The following is a 16,556-nucleotide window of genomic DNA, read 5'->3' on the forward strand; positions in this document are numbered from 1 at the left end:
TGCAAGCTGAGTCGTACAGGAGTGGTCCATCGATGAAAAGGTCAGCCGTCATCGACGTCTTTGAAGGTGTCGGATGTTTTGCTTCTTATCCAAGAAACTTCGTCAGCAAACAAGTCACTGGTAGTTTAGGCCCTATATATATATATATATATATATACCTATATCCATATATGGCAGTATATATGCTATATAGGTCCCTGCTCTCAGGTTGGGGGGAGCAGAGGACTACTCCCTGCAGCTGCTCCACTGATAGTTCCTGTCGTTCTGACTAACGACTGGCCTGATTGCCCCACTCCGACCGGTATCACCTCATCAGTATTACTAATCGTATGTTGCCTAAGCAGGCTATTATACGAACAATCCAAATTGAACCTCACCCCACCAAACCAGTTTAATGAAGGATTTAGTTTTATGAAAAATCGCTTCTTTTACTCCCTTTTCAAACCACCTATTTTCTTTCGCTAAGATTTTAACCTCATTTTCGTCAAATGAGTGTTGCTAGCTTTTAGGTGCATATGTACTGCCGATTAAGGCCCACTAGTTTATCCTTGCGATGTTGATAGTCTTTTTGAGAATTTGTTGTCTCCCCAATGTACCTTTTACAGCGAAACGTCCGACACCTTCAAAGAAGTACAGATGACGGCTGAAGAAACCTTTTCATCGACAGTAACGAAATATGTCATGTCACTTAACTGGTTCTTTTGGCAACGTAAACTGCAATAAACAAGGAATTATGGTAGTTGGGATTATGGAAAAGGTAAAACTGGTAGTAACCTGTTAATGACTGCTTTGTTAAAGGAGCTGAAGACTTAAAATGTCTTCAGAATTTAAAATGTAGAGTACAGTACTGCCACAATGTTATACCAATTTGGACAACCACTAATGTTACATCTACAATTTAGTGTTTTTTGCTGACCTCAAGAACTATTTTGCATGGACCAACAGTAATTTAATGTTCATGTTCATTGTATGTTAGAACAAGAACTATTATTGAGTGCATTTTTTTTAATTCTGAACAAACATGATTGGTCATTTGACAATGCGCAGAATAATGAGTGTTCATTTTTGTTAATTTTTGACAGACCTTAAAAAAACTTTGTTGTTTATTGTCTGACAATTTAAAATCTGTTTTAAACCTTACAGACCATGATACAAACACTTTAAAAATTCTCTTTTAATACTAGTGCAAAGCCACACAAAAATGAAAAAAAGGTTTTCACTCCCATGAAAGAAAAATAATGGCACTGTTAACGGGGAGCACATGAATGTGGATACAGGAATGAATGGCTATATACAGGAAACAAGCCGTAGGAAAGAGAACCGCATGAAAAACAGGCAGGATCCAAGGATATAAAAAAGCATTAAATGGGGTGATTTGACACAAAGACCACAACAGGGACAGAACAATGATTTGGGCTGGATGTTGGGTGAGAGGCACTCTTGAGTTTCCTCTTGTGTCATACTACCTCATTTAACATGTAGCTGGTGACCTAACAGTACTTTAATTTTCTTCTTGTCAAAAACTTTGACAGAAAAAAAACAAGTCAGTGAACAATTTTGGATAGCATTCATCTCAAGGAACTGATTCAAAACCACATCATGTTTCTCAATGCTGGCAAGCATGCTACTAAAATTTTAGAGTGCACGAGCTTGAAAAAAACGGCACGATTTGGCGATTTTACAAAATAATCAAATAAAATCACGATTTCAAAAAGAATTCAAGCAATGATGAAGTTATGAAATGTACTTTTTTGTTTTTGGTCTTTAATTAAGTTTGGTTGACAATATGGGGAAAGAAAAAACAGATTTTTTTTTTTGGGGGGGGATGATGTAATCCATCGCCAATGTCAGCTATCCGTGTTGCTTGATGCCCCCCAAGAATGCCGAAAACTTGTGGGAGAGGGGAGAGCGGGTGCAGGATGGGGGAATTTTTCAATTGAAGCATCGGTACAGCTGCAGTCGCAGCAGTGTAGCACAATTGTGCATGCATGTCCAATGCATAGAACATCCCACTGCACAATGTTAGGAGAGGGATGTAAAAAACAAGGAGATGAACCACTATTGAAACTTATGTTTAAATTTGGGACTGTGATAAGAAAAGGAGAAATCAAACAGACCGGAACGCTCCTTTTTTTAAATTATAGTCGCAGATGCCTGAAACCAGGTAAGCTCAACAGAGTCCAAGCGTCCACTGTGTGTCTTTCGAAGGCATGACGGCCTGCTTCTTCATATCCAGTCGAGAGCTGGCGTGAGTCCACTTGACCATTCTTTGCTTGGGAACCCGTTCCCGTTCCAAAAATTCTTGTCACTGTAAACTGAGACTCGAGAGTAGGGCGCCTCCTGTTACCGCTGAACTTCTTTGACAGCCAAGATACGAGTGAGCATGCTCTGCAGAATTGTATGATGTAACGTGTGACAGGTATACCAGTAGGAACTGTGGGCAAAGAGCAGAAGGCACGGCGAGAGAAATAATTACATGAGAGGTCAGTGGGCATCTCAGAGCTGCAAAGGCACATGAATTTCAAAGTGAATAATGCATCACACTTTGTGGATGGGAGTGTTCGGGGAGAATTTCAGAATTATTCCATCAACATAGAAAATCTGGTGCAAATAAATACTGAAGCTTTTTTTTGTCCAACCTAAAGGACTACCAACACCTACATACAAGTTGCGTCCATAACTTGTAAAATCACTTCAAATGACTTCTACTGAGCGCATTTTACAAAGATTCCACCGCATATAGCTATATTTTACATTTTCAGACTCGTGCTGAACATTCAGGAAGTGTTGTTTTCGAGTCGAAGACGATGCCTGAAGTGACGTCACTTAAGGAACGCCCCTGAACGACAAATAACACACAATGCATTTAGGGTACTTTTTTTCGTCTGAAAACGCTGTGTTGATTGCGAAATTAGAAGGAAAACTTCATAAATAACGCGATGGTGAATCGTTGTGTGTTGCACCAAGACTACTATTTGATACTAGTTGACACAAATTCCCAGCAGACAAATGAACCCATTTCCAACGGAGCGTGTGCGCCGTCTTGTGCATTTTCTGGGACGCTACATTGGAGTCCAGATGCCTCAAAATGACACGTAAGGACTTCTTTAATCGATTGCAAACATTTATGCTTTGCTCTTCAGAAATATTTGCGTCATGTTCACAACTGGATGAGTAACAAGAAAGCATCTTCTCCAAATCAGAATTCTCTGAAGCCATTGTTTTGTGTGTGGAGTATCCTGGCGTGACGTCACAAACAAGGGGGCGGGACTTTCTGAATCTCGTCATTTCTGAGCTCATTTTGTGGCAGTTTTGGGACACTTCAAGTCATTTTTATCGGTGTTTTGCATTTGACTAAAAACATCAGCCTGTGTGTTTTGGGTATTTCAGATGCTATAAAACATTTTTCTGCTGTCAGGAAACAAAAAAATCAGAATCAGAATCATCTTTATTGCCAAGTATGTAGAACACACAAGGAATTTGTTTCCGGTCGAACACGCTGCACTAGTATCATCAGCAAAAAAAATTGGTGTCGGTTATCCTTTAAGGCAATAGAGAAGCGATTCTGATTTGTAATGCCAAAGCAAACCAAAAGCAAAATAAGTATTTTTAAAAATTTTGAGAACTGTATTTGACTTTGAAATGAGTTTTCTGCCTTCATATACAGCCAATCTGATCATTCTACACTGCAAAAATAAAGATGACAAACTGTGATAGTTAAAATCTTATGAAAAGCACTTGGTAAACTAAATTGTTAAAATCCTCATTGTTATTTATCTTAACTCATTCACTGCCAGACAATGTGCAAAAATGTGTTTGGGGTTTTGTCCTTTTCACTCAGACTGCAGGACCCACAGAATATTGAGTTTTAACACTACATAAACATAAAATTCAGCTTCAGAACTCTCTTCGTTAATCAGAAAAAAAGTTCATTGCTAAATTATATGGGTCTTGAGGTATCTGAGCTTAAAATGGGGGTGGCTGTACAAAAGGCAGGGAGGGAAAAACATTGCCAGAGGTCTGACCAGCGCTTTATCGGCACCCCCTGCAAGAAAAACCAAAACCCGAACAAATTTGGGACTGGGGCTCCATGTCATGCTTTTCAATTCCCAAATAAATTGGGTCTGGAGTTATGAGCTTGAAATGGGGGCGGCTGTACAAAATACAATAAAATACATACATATTTATATAGCTCTTTAACAATAGCTGAAGCTGTAAAAAAAGCGCAAACATGGACAAAAGGCAAATGCTGTCCCTTTGTGGAAGGGAAAACATTGACAGAGGTTTGACCAGTGCTTTATCTGCATCCCCCCCAAGGAAAAACAAAAACCCCAACAAATTCCGGAATGGCGCTCCACGTCATGCTTTTCAATTCCAGAATAAATTCGGGAATGGCAGTGAATGAGTTAACTAGCTGGAATTGTACAAGTCTAGCTTTGTTTACATTTGTTTAAGCTTGTATGTCGGATGCCCTTCCTGACACAACCCTCTGTATTTATCTGGGCTTGGGACAGGCACAAGAAGAATCAGAATACTCAGCATAATAAAGCACAGTAGTGTATTTTCTATTCACACTTTTCATCATAATATGTCAATAGAAAACACTGTACAGATTACGTGAGTTAGATGACGTTTGTGTCTTTGGGAGGGAAGGCCTCATAAAGTGGCAGGTGATGTCAGCGAGTCTCTGTACAGCTCTGGCCAAGAGTTGTGTCTGACAGCAGTTTCTGTGCCTTCCTGTATGTGCTTTATTGTTATATAATGGATGAAAAGTGGATTGATTGTGGCTCTCCTTTACCATAAGCAAGGATATTTTTAAATTAGTAAATAAAGCGTAAACTCTTTTCTTATTCTACAGTGAGGGCCACGGTGCTTTGCTACTTTAAAGGACAACCGACACAATTTTTTCGTTTCCTAACTGACATCAGAAAAACGTTTTATAGCATCTAAAATACCCAAAACACGCAGGCTGATATTTTTAGTCAAATGCAAAACACCCATAAAAATGACATAAAGTGCCCCAAAACTGCCACAAAATGAGCTCGGAACTGGGGGGGAATTCATAAAATCCCGCTCCCTTGTTCGTGACGTCACGCAAGTATCAAAACAATGGCTTCAGAGTTCAGATTCGGAGAAGATGCTTTCTTGTTACTCATCCAGTTATGAATATGATTCAAATAGTTGTGAAGAGGAAAACATAAATGTTTGCAATCAATTAAAGAAGTCCTTCCGTATCAATACGAGCCGTTTGAACTCCAATGTACCTGTGGCGTTACCGGTGTGTACCGCGTCCTTGATGTATTTCAAGCCCTGTGATCTCCTTGATGTGCGTCTCAGCCTGACGCATTTCCCACGCATGAAAATGGGTATAAAAGTAGCCGACGTGGGACAGAGAGAATCAGAATCATCTCGGACTCAGACCCAGACAGACACGCAGCCCGCAGAGACCCGCTCAGCATTGGACGGAGTTTCACAGTACGACTTACTCGACTCCACGCCACGATCAAGCTCTGCGTTTCACCTGCCTGGGAGATCTGACAACGAACCTACTTACAAATTAAAGAGAAACATCGAACTCTTTAGAAAGCATAAATGTTTGCAATCAATTAAAGCAGTCCTTCCGTATCAATTTGAGCCGTCTGGACTCCAATGTAGCGCAGAGAAAAATGCACAAGATGGCGCACAAGCTCCGTTGGTAATGGGCTGATTTGTCCGCTGGGAATTTGTGTTAACTTACACCTTCTTTATGCGTGTTACCGCAATTGGCTGCGACACACAACAATTTACCATCGCATTATTTATGTAGTTTTCCTTCTAATTTCGGGATCAACACAGTGTTTTCAGACGAAAAAAAGTACCCAAAATGCATTGTGTGTCACTTTCTCGGTCAGATGCATTCCCTCCGTGACGTCACTTAGGGCATCGTCATCAACTCGAAAACAAGACTTCCTGAATATTCAGCGCAAGTCTTAAAATATAAAATATATATAAAATATGCGGTGGAATCTTTGTAAAATGCGCACAGTTGAAGTCATTTGAAGTGATTTTACAAATTATGGACGCAACTTGTCCGCAGGTGTTGGTTGTCCTTTAAATAGTACACAAATTGAGGTTTCTGACCTTTGTGTGTGGACATTGCGTTCAGGCTGGAGGTAAAACATGTCAGTCCTCTTCAATGCTGTGGGCGGGCTTATGGGGGAGGAAGAAAGAGGAAGAGATCAAGTTAGTGCCGCACAAATTACATTTTCACTGTTAGACTATAAGGGCTCGATGCTTTGATCAATTTTCTCACAGTTCCCCAATATTTCTCATTGTTGTTTACTAGTGCCCACCCCACCAAAAATAGGCGGAAGGGGGTTATTTCATTGTAGCATTTCATATCGATTTCTGTGGTATAAAGTACAGTGAGACCTCAACTTACGAACTTAATTGGTTCCCAGACAGAGTGTGTAAGGCGAAAAGTGTGTATCTAAAAAAAAAATTCCCATAGGAACCCCTTAAAATGGGAATAATCCGTTCCCGGGTTTCCATAAAATATAGTTTTAAACTAAATAAGCCTTAAAACACATGCTACCATCCTGAAACACAACATACCTTATTCTATGTATAATAAATGTGCTATTGTATTGTAATGAAAGAAATACACTGCATTGTATCATAAAGTCACAAAGAGAGGCACATTACATGAGGACTGTAATTAAAGAAATAAACTGTGCTGTAAAGTTTTTTTCAACTTCTTCGATTGCCCGAGACCGTCGCTTAGAAAGCACGGAAGCACCTTTTGCAACAGACGCACCTTTGATGGCTTCTGTGTTCCGGAGAATGGGAGCAATCGTTGACTTAGCATAGCCGTGCTCGGCCACTAAATCACACAAACGCACACCTCGTTCGTGTTTTTCAATTATCTCCTTCTTCTCAGCGACGGTGATTTTATTTTGTGCCTTCCTGGGCTGAACACGAGCCTGTGGTGGTTTTTTTTTTTTTCGGTCCCATCATAGTAAAATTATCAGCAAAAAGCTCCAAGTAGGCGATCGACGTGTGCATTCAATGAGAGGGGGTGTGCAAAGTAGCGCCGGCTGGAGCGCTGTTCGGTCGTGTGCTTCCGCCGAAGATCACTCCGCCAGCCGCGGTGAGTGTGTATTATGAAAATAGAGCTTATTATAAGGTTTAATTTTCATAAATTAGCGGTTCTTAAGACAAAAAGTTTGTAAGAGAAGGTGTTTGTAAATTGAGGTCTCACTGTACCACGATTACAAATAATGCTCGAGTGTGCTACATCATGAGTTAGGAGGAAAAATTGTTCATGCTGTCTGTAGCGGAAAACAGCCTACATGATGAAGTCAAATGTCCAAATACAGTAAAACCTCTGCTGACAAACGCTTCAGCTCACGAACATTCCGCCTCAAGAACATTAAATTCGTGAGCATATAGTCTCTGTTGACGAACTAGGTTTTGGCGGACGAACCAAACTACGGCATCCCAGTTTGTCACCCCCTTTTTTTGGAGTGCGGACGTGGTTTGTGTTCGATCGACATTTTAGACCACATCGAGTATATTGAAAAACATGAATAAGGTGTGCGTTTGTGTGACTTAGCGTCCCAGTACCAGTACGCTAAGTCTCCCATTGCTACCATCCTGAAGAACAAGGAAACTGTTAAGGGTGCGTGTGTGGCTAAGGGTGTTTCTGTGTTGTCTAAGCAACGGTCTCAGGTAATAGAAGAGGTTGGGAAAACTCCTGTTGATTTGGGTTAACGAAAAGCAGATAGCAGGGGACAGAGTGAGGGTATTATTGCCGAGAAAGCACGGCAACTTCACTCGGACGGTTATCATCAAGAGGCTACCTGGAAGTTCGTCATTAATTCCATCAAGCCATCAACTATCATCACAATGGTAAATAAAATAACTTTATTATGCAGTACAGTTTATTTCTTTAATTACAATACAATATCACATTTATTATACATAAGATAAGGTATATTTTGTGTAGTTTTAAGGCTTATTTAGTAGAAAACTATGTTTTATGGGGACTTGGGAACGGATTATTCTCATTTTAATGGTTTCTTATGGGTAATAAATGTTCGGAAGACGAACTATTCGCCTCATGATACACACACTCTGGGAACCAATTATGTTGGTGAGTTATCTCAGTACAGGCGAAAACAGATGGCACCGTCGCCACATAAGATGTGATTAAATGGCTAACAAAACTGAATTGTGGCTGTGCTATTTTTCATGGGTGAACGGGTTCAACCCAAAACACTCTTCTTTTCCTTTCGGCTTTTCCCTTCAGGGGTCGCCAGAGTGAATCAGTGAATCAGAGGTATGATTAATAAATTAAAATGACATTGTTTTATAAGGCGACTTTTGACAGCAATGGTGTTGGGGGTTCTAAAATGTCACATTGACAAACGTAAATCTAACACAGATTTTTATGTAGATTTAGTAGCAGCACCAACACCAGAACGCAAGTAACAAAGCATGCAACCAACGTTTCACTTTTCAAAATGAAACATTTTTAGACTATCAATAAAACCAGAAGAACTGTACAATTTTCACTCTAGGAATATAAATTAGCTGTATGCTAACGCATTTACATAGCTATGTCCATTTTACTTCTTAAATACACATATTCAGATGTTTGTGCGTGTTTTACCATCTCGAGAGATAGAACTCGTAGAGTCTCACAGGACAGTGGAGAGGGTTGGTCACATTTTCCACCATCTCCATCTCAGCCGCCTCCTTTTCCGGCCTTTTTTTCATTCGCTCTAAAAAAAGACAACAAAAATTACTCACAGTAAGTTCATGTCTTCTCAACAACAAAGATTGTTTCACATTCTCAGCGGGGAATGAGATCATTGAAGAGCTTATTAATCAATCTCAAGTACGATAAGTGTCATGGTGGTGCAGATGCAGAGATGTTCCACACACCCGTCTCTCCACGGCTGGAATTAGCAGTACTGCTTCGCTGGTATTTGAGGTAGAGGACTTTGCCCGCATGACTGCAGGGTTTTGTGTGCAAACTAAAGTTGGAAAAGGAGAGGCTTTGGTGCTGTGCCACGGTGGTGAAGTGGAAATTCTTAGTGTAGAAGAAAAGAAGCGTGTTGAGCAACACGATGGGAGAGTAAGCGCCCAGTTGCTTACACTCCCAAAGGAAGGACTCTTCAACTCGAGAGGACACGGAGTTACCTGGAGGGCGAGAGTGGATTGGAAAATTGTTGTTTGCTATTCAGCAACTGCAGATTTTAAACACACTCACTGTGTCCAATGCAAAACAAAACAATACAATACAACACAATACATCCAAATTCATACAGCCCTTTCACAACAGATGCAGCTGTAACAAAGTGCTTTACATAATAGTCAACACAAAGCAAAATAATAAACACAGTGGATCAGAGACGTCATGGTTTCCAGTGAAATATTTACACTTTGACATTTGCCAAGCTCCCTGAGCCTCCCGGCCTTTAATCAAACACCAACTGCAGTGTTAGCATGCTATATTGTGGTTCATTATCTGCAGCAATGCCATATTGAAGATTTTTAAGCAAACACATAATAAACAGTAGGTTTTTATAGTGGACAGGAAAACCAAACTTTAGCTATAAAGTGCACCAGCTGCACATTTGTAAGCTTATGCTGATATTGTTTATTCTGTTTGGTGGTTGGCCAATATGCTCCGTACCCATTTTTGTTCACATTATGGATCGGATCTGATCAAGTGCAATAAAATAGTGCAGTACAGCTGGTCCCATTAAAGGACAACCAACGCCTCCTGACAAGTTGTGTCCATAATTTGTAAAATCACTTCAAATGACTTCGACTGAGCGTATTTTACAAAGATTCCACGGCATATAAGTATATTTTACATTTTAAGACTCACGCTGAATATTCAGGAAGTCTCCTACGTGACGTCACGGAGGGACCGCCTGTGACCGAGAAAGCGACACACAATGCATTTTGGGTACTTTGTCTGGTCTGAAAACATCGTGTTGATGGCGAAATTAGAAGGAAATACACAAATAACGCGATGGTGAATCGTTGTGTGTCGCAGCCAATTGTGGTTACACGCATGAAGAATGTGTAAGTTCACACAAATTCCCAGTGGACAAATCAGCCATTTCCAATGGAGCTTGTGCGCCATCTTGTGCATTTTATGGTTGCTAAATTGGAGTCCAGACGGCTCGAATTGATACGGAAGGACTTCTTCAATCGATTGCAAACATTTATGCTTTCCTCTTCAGAACTATTTGAATCATATTCATAACTGGATGAGTAACAAGAAAGCATCTTCTCCAAATCTGAACTTTCTGAAGCCATTGTTTTGATTTTGGAGCAAGGCAGTGTTTGACCAATAGTGACGTCACGAACAAGGGGGCGGGACTTTCTGAATCTGCCCAGTTCCGAGCTTATTTTGTGGAAGTTTTGCAACACTTGAAGTAATTTTTATTGGTGTTTTGCATTTGGCTAAAAATATCAACATGCGTGTTTTGGGTATTTTAGATGCTATAAAACGTTTTTCTGAAAATGGTGTCGGTAGTCCTTTAAAGTACAACCGTCCCGCCCCCAGTTCGTGATGTCACGCCAAGACGTTTGCATTGCTGGAGAATCAAAACAATGGCTTCAGATTCGGAATATGCTTTCTTGTTACACATCCAGTTATGAATATGATTCAAATAGTTCTGAAGAGGAAAGCATACATGTTTGCAATCGATTAAAGAATGTATTCTGTGCCAATATGAGGCAACATTGAGGGGAAATGTCTCAACGAAAAAGAGGCACAAAATGGCGACCTCCTTTGGCCACCTCCGTTTCCACAGGCTGATAAATACAGTAAAGTCTCGTTATATCGATATCGGATATATCGATAGTCCCGGTTATATCGATACTATTTCTATGCACGCACGGAGAAAATTACATGCAAACAGGGTGGGATATATCGATAGTCCCGGTTATATCGATATTTTTTCGGACACCCTTGAATATCGATATAACGAGACTTTACTGTACCTTATATGGAGCTTGGACGCCCTCTTCTGGCGGCTTTTGGGTGCAACACGAGGTCCACAGACCAAACAAGTACAGCAAAATACATTGACGTGATGGAAGGACCGCTACAATGCGTCTTTTTTCGGTCAGGGGCATTCCTTTAGTGATGTCACGTACGGACTCGTCACAAACTCAAAAACAAGACTTCCTGAATATTCAGCTCCAGTCTTAAAACGTAAAATATAGCAATATGCGGTGGAATCTTATTAAAATACGCTCAGTAAAAGTCATTTGAAGCCATTTTACAAATTATAGACACAACTTGTCCGAAGACGTCGGTAGTCCTTTGAGGGTGGCTTTATCATTCGCGAACATACCATTGGGCAGCTGTTTAGGTTTCCAGAGTCGCAGCATGCCAGAAATCTCCATTGCAAACTGACTGTACAGCTCATCGGTGAAAATATTCTCGATGCGGCCCTTCATGAAGATATACTGTCCATATACAGGGAATCGGAAGCAAACGAGACAAAGGGTGAGGATGAAGGGAGACGCAATCATAGTCAAGAAGCGCACAATTAATGCGTGTACCTGTTGTATCCCCAGGCAGAGGTAGAAAATGCTGTCAGGGCTATAGGACTCGCCGTTCGGCCGACGCACTTCTTTGATAAAGCAAGACAGAGCGTAACTCAGCTCAGCAGAATCACACTGAAGAATCTCCTCTTTGACGATGACTGGATTGGCTGGAAGTGGAAGAACCCAAAAATGATCAAATATAGGTCCGATAAAAGCAACTGAATCATCGAAGGACTCTTGCTCACATCTTCTAGAATGTGTGTTGTGGAGCTGCACCCAACGCTTCCATGCTTTAACGCCATACATGTAGTTCAAACTGAAGCTGCCCGGAGTCACGACAGCGCTGCGACCTTTTGAGGCGGTTCGCCTTCGACCCTGCGTCAACAGAAATGTGGAGGAAAAAATGACTAAGTGGAGCACATGAATGAAACAGGCACACTTCTGCTCACCGATCTGTAGTAAGTAATCTGGCAACATGTTTTGTTGGTGTTGGGCAAAATCCTATTCCCAGACCCCCCTCCCCCCCCAAAAAAAAGGTCTGTTCAACCGTCAGCATTCATCAAGTAGGAGACTCTGCTGAGCAATTGCGCCTTTTCTGCAGCATGAATATGCCAGAACTGTTTTGGATTTGGGAGGAATGTCGTGCCATTTGACTGTCATTGCTGGACAGCTCTGAGGTTATTGTGCTTTTTTAGCACCTGCAGTAGGCAGCATTTTCTCAGCCCCGCTTCTTCAGCGGAAAGGTCGATGCTGTTGGTCAATCTGAGGCTGGATGGGTACATAGCTTGAGGCGCCCGCGATGACAAGAAAGGAGCGTCAGCGCAGAGTGCCGATGCGTATGTGGAACTGTCGCGGCTTGGAATTGAAGCGGATTTACGTGGGACAGAAGATGTGAGACAATCTCTTTTCAGAATCAGAATCAGAATCAGAATCATCTTTATTGCCAAGTATGTAGGACACACAAGGAATTTGTTTCCGGTAGAACACGCTGCACTAGTATCGTTGTCAAAAAAACTGCTAAGTGGCACTATACAGTTCCATTTTGGCTAGTGTTGAAAGAGTTCAAAGAGTTAATGGCTTGGGGGAAGAAGCTGTTTAAATGTCTGCTGGATTTGGTGCGCATGGATCGGTAGCGCCTGCCTGAGGGGAGTAGCTGGAAAAGGTGGTGGGCAGGGTGCGGAGGGTCCAGTAGGATTTTCCGCGCCCTAGTTTGGATTCTTGCAGTGTGCAAGTCCTCGAGAGTGGGTAGGGCGGTGCCAATGATTTTTTCCGCCGTCCTAACTGTCCGTTGAAGTCGGATTTTGTCCATTTTTGTGGCGGCCCCGAACCAAACGGTGATGGAAGAACACAGGATGGATTCGATGACAGCCGTGTAGAAATGTTGCAGCACCTCCTGTGGCAGGCCATGCTTCTTTAGCAGCCTCAGGAAGTACATTCTCTGTTGGGCCTTTTTCAGGATAGAGTTGGTGTTGACCTCCCACTTCATGTCCTGGGAGACTGTGATTCCCAGGAACTTGAAGGTCTCAACGGTTGACACCAGGCAGTTGGATAGTGTGAGGGGTAGCTGTGGTGATGGATGTTTCCTGAAGTCCACCATCATCTCAACTGTCTTGAGCGTGTTCAGCTCCAGGTTGTAACGGCTGCACCAGAGCTCCAGCTGCTCCACTTGTTGTCGGTACGCAGACTCGTCGCCGTCTTTGATGAGACCGATGACCGTGGTGTCGTCTGCGAACTTTATGAATTTGACAGCTGGGTGCGTTGAGGTGCAGTCGTTCGTGTAGAGAGAGAAGAGCAATGGAGAGAGGACGCATCCCTGCGGGGCTCCAGTGCCCGTGGTTCGTGTTGTGGATGATATATTTCCCAGTCTGACCTGTTGTGTCCGTCCTGTCAGGAAGCTGAGGGTCCACTGGCAGATCGTGGGGGACACACCAAGCTGGAGAAGTTTGGGGATGAGGAGTTCTGGGATGATGGTATTGAACGCAGAGCTGTAGTCCACAAACAGGATCCTTGCGTAGGTTCCTGTGTTGTCAAGGTGGTCGAGGATGTGGTGCAGTCCGATGTTGACTGCATCCTCCACAGACCTGTTTGCCCGGTAGGCAAACTGAAGAGGATCTAGCAGAGGTCCGGTGATGTTCTTTAGGTGGTTCAGCACGAGGCGTTCAAAGGACTTCATGACCACAGACGTCAGAGCGACAGGTCTATAGTCGTTCAATCCCGAGGGTGCTGGTTTCTTTGGAACTGGGACGATAGTAGACTGTTTGAAGCAGGATGGGATTTCACACTGCTCATCAATGGATGCTACAACTTTGTGTTTGCTTTCAAAACGTAGCTTGTAGCTCTTTCATCTAGAACTGCCTCATACAACAAAGAAGGTGCAGAAAGTGCTTAAGATTGAATGACCATCTGTCTTTTGTGTTGCGTCACATTATTTAGTTTTTTTGTGGTTGTTTTGACTTCAATATGGTGCCGCGAGAGTGTCTGCCTTTACAGCAGGTCCTGTATTTTTTTTCTACTGCTTCCTTTCCTCTTACTTTCATCACTTTGCTCCTGTGAAATGTATATTTCTCCACTGGGAGACTAATATAGGCTAATCCAATCCAATCCATTGCTTTATCAAAGAAAGCTGGCTATTTTCAACACTTTAGGCTGGTCAATAGTGTGTACAAATAGCGCACACATGTGGACTGACCAATTGTGGTTGGGAAGATGGAACTTACCAAATTTTGACATTGGAGTTTTTGACCTGATGGGAGCAATTTATTGTATGTACTTTTGATATCTTCTTTTTACTACCGATAAGAGTAGTTCAAAGTAAAAACAATTTGAAAACCAACTTCTAAAGCTGCTATCAGCACTGAACTTTTTCTAAGTTTAGAAGACCATACATGAATGATCACCCTAAAATAATTTCCGACAGCCCCCCCCACACTGACAAAAGAAAAAACTTTTGATGACAAAACGACATTTAGATTTATAACATTAGATTCAGAACCAGAAACACAGAACAAAAAGAATCTATTTACAGATGTGTGCATGTGTTTGAACTATTTACAAGTGTGCGCATGACCAAAACACAGGAGTGTGCATGTTCAATACTCTAGTAGTTTTTAGTGTATCTGATGCTTCTCCAGCTCCCTTTTTGCACTCTGTGTAGAAGTCGGGGGGATACTCCACTCGGACAAGGCTCTGTAGAAATATTTACCAACATCATCATACTGTATCAACAATGCGCTTGAGACATAACAGAAATTCACCTCGCAAACAAAGTGAAACTAACGCACGTGTATGTGCACCTGGACTTTGGAGTGGGTGGTCTCTCCTGCCTCTGCTGGTTCATCGCAAATCGGGTGAAGTATCCCTGTTGCCACTCATCGGAGGAATCCGGCTCCGGCTCAGAGTCACCCAACAGATCACCCTCACTTAGTGTTGCAGCAACGCTACCAGTCGAATTCAGCGTAAACTGATTATAATGGTGACGAACATGCTTTGCCATGATCGCCGCTCTCTCCTCCATTAAAATACTGAAAGTGAGGGCCACCTTCTCCGTTTTCTTCACGGGCGATTGTAGGCTGAATTTTTTTAGCAATGTGCAACTGTTGTCCCCTTGTGAGAGGGAAATACATTACCCACAGTTCTGAAATTCACACATAAAATAGACAGGGACTTGCTCTTCACCCTCGCGCAAAAAAAAAGCATATCCCGAATAAACTCTGGAATGTCGTTCTACGGCAGATTTTCAATTCCTGAGTAAATTCGTGAATGGCAGCGAATGAGTTATGAGAGGAAACCTGTCAGTGCAGTAATCTTACCCGTTTTCGACCAGAAAAATCTTCTCGAGGCCTCTTCACTCCCCGTTGAGGTGTTGCTGATTTCAAATCAAACACATCTTAAAAACAACAGCAACAACAACCAAAAATCAATTACATGACTTGGCTAAGGGCAAAATCAAAACATTGTTAGTCAACTGCAATTCCCATTTGGGAATTTAAATAGCAATTGACGAGAAAAGCAAAATTCTAAACAAGGATTTCGAGCCATTTCCTGGTCGAGTCAAAAACTGGTTTCCCAGAGTCTGATTTTTTTAGACTTAAAAACGGCCTTTCGCAAACACTGATCACGACAAAGGGATGATACTAATACTAATAATGTCATTTACATTGTCTCACAGATGACATTTAATCGTCAATGTAAACAGTTTGTGTAAGCTCTCAGTCGTACAGGAGTGGTCCATCGATGAGGTTTCTTCAGCCGTCATCTGTACGAATGTGAAGGTTTCGGACGTTTCGCCTCCTATCCAAGAGGCTTCGTCAGCAAACTAAAGTCTGACTGGTCGTATCGGCCCTAGTTATATATCCCTAATGTCCAGAGATGGTGGCGCCGGACACAGCTATGATAGGTCCCTACTCTCAGGTTGGGGGGGCAGAGGACCCCTCCCTGTGGCCCCACTGATTGTTCCTACATTCCTGACTAACGACTGGCCTATTAACCCCACTCCCACCGGTATCACCTCATCAGCATAACGACCCTGATCAGCATTACGAAAGTTGCCTAACCTGTTTTGCCTAAGCAGGCTATTGTATGAACGATCCAAATTGAACCTCACCCCACCAGACCGGTTTAATGAAGGATTTTGTTGTTTTATAAGAATCGCTTCTTTTACCCCCCTTTCAAACCATCTATGTTCTTTCGCTAAGATTTTAATCTCATTGTTGTCAAATGAATGGTTGCTAGCTTTTAGGTGCAAATGTACTGCTGATTGAGGTCCACTTATATTATCCCTGCGATGTTGATAAAGTCTTTTTTTGAGAATTTGTTGAGTCTCCCCAATGTACTGCTCTTTACAATTTTCATTCTTACAATGTATGGAATAAACTACATTACTTTGTTTTTCATTTGGTAGCCTATCTCTTGGATGCACTAATTTTTGCCTTAACGTGTTTATCGGTTTGAAATAAGTAGGAATTTTATGTTGCCAAAGGACTCTTTGTAATTTTTCA

At 41.9% G+C, this 16,556-nt stretch overlaps 1 protein-coding gene across 5 annotated transcripts in view; it reads right to left on the reverse strand.

Moving 5' to 3' along the window:
- Positions 1 to 1,744: 1,744 nt before the first annotated feature.
- Positions 1,745 to 16,556, reverse strand: part of LOC148893932 (zinc finger MYM-type protein 4-like) — a 46,524-nt gene continuing 31,712 nt past the window's right edge. For 2 of the 5 annotated variants that reach the window (XM_089004015.1, XM_089004014.1), the window contains 8 exons: positions 15,369 to 15,445; positions 11,805 to 11,934; positions 11,575 to 11,726; positions 11,364 to 11,478; positions 8,929 to 9,186; positions 8,654 to 8,765; positions 6,121 to 6,189; positions 1,745 to 2,434 (listed from right to left, as the gene is read on the reverse strand). In XM_089004015.1, coding sequence (XP_088860141.1) covers positions 2,344 to 2,434; positions 6,121 to 6,189; positions 8,654 to 8,765; positions 8,929 to 9,186; positions 11,364 to 11,478; positions 11,575 to 11,726; positions 11,805 to 11,934; positions 15,369 to 15,445 — 1,004 coding nt within the window. In that variant the 3' untranslated portion in view covers positions 1,745 to 2,343. Of the gene's footprint in view, positions 2,435 to 6,120; positions 6,190 to 8,653; positions 8,766 to 8,928; positions 9,187 to 11,363; positions 11,479 to 11,574; positions 11,727 to 11,804; positions 11,935 to 14,602; positions 14,997 to 15,368; positions 15,446 to 16,556 lie in introns of those variants that run through there. The other 3 variants (XR_016115941.1, XR_016115940.1, XM_089004016.1) reach the window with 3 other exon arrangements.

This window comes from Hippocampus bargibanti, linkage group LG09 (genome assembly GCF_051943395.1).
Source record: "Hippocampus bargibanti isolate YZ-2025 linkage group LG09, ASM5194339v1, whole genome shotgun sequence".
NCBI lineage: Eukaryota > Metazoa > Chordata > Actinopteri > Syngnathiformes > Syngnathidae > Hippocampus > Hippocampus bargibanti.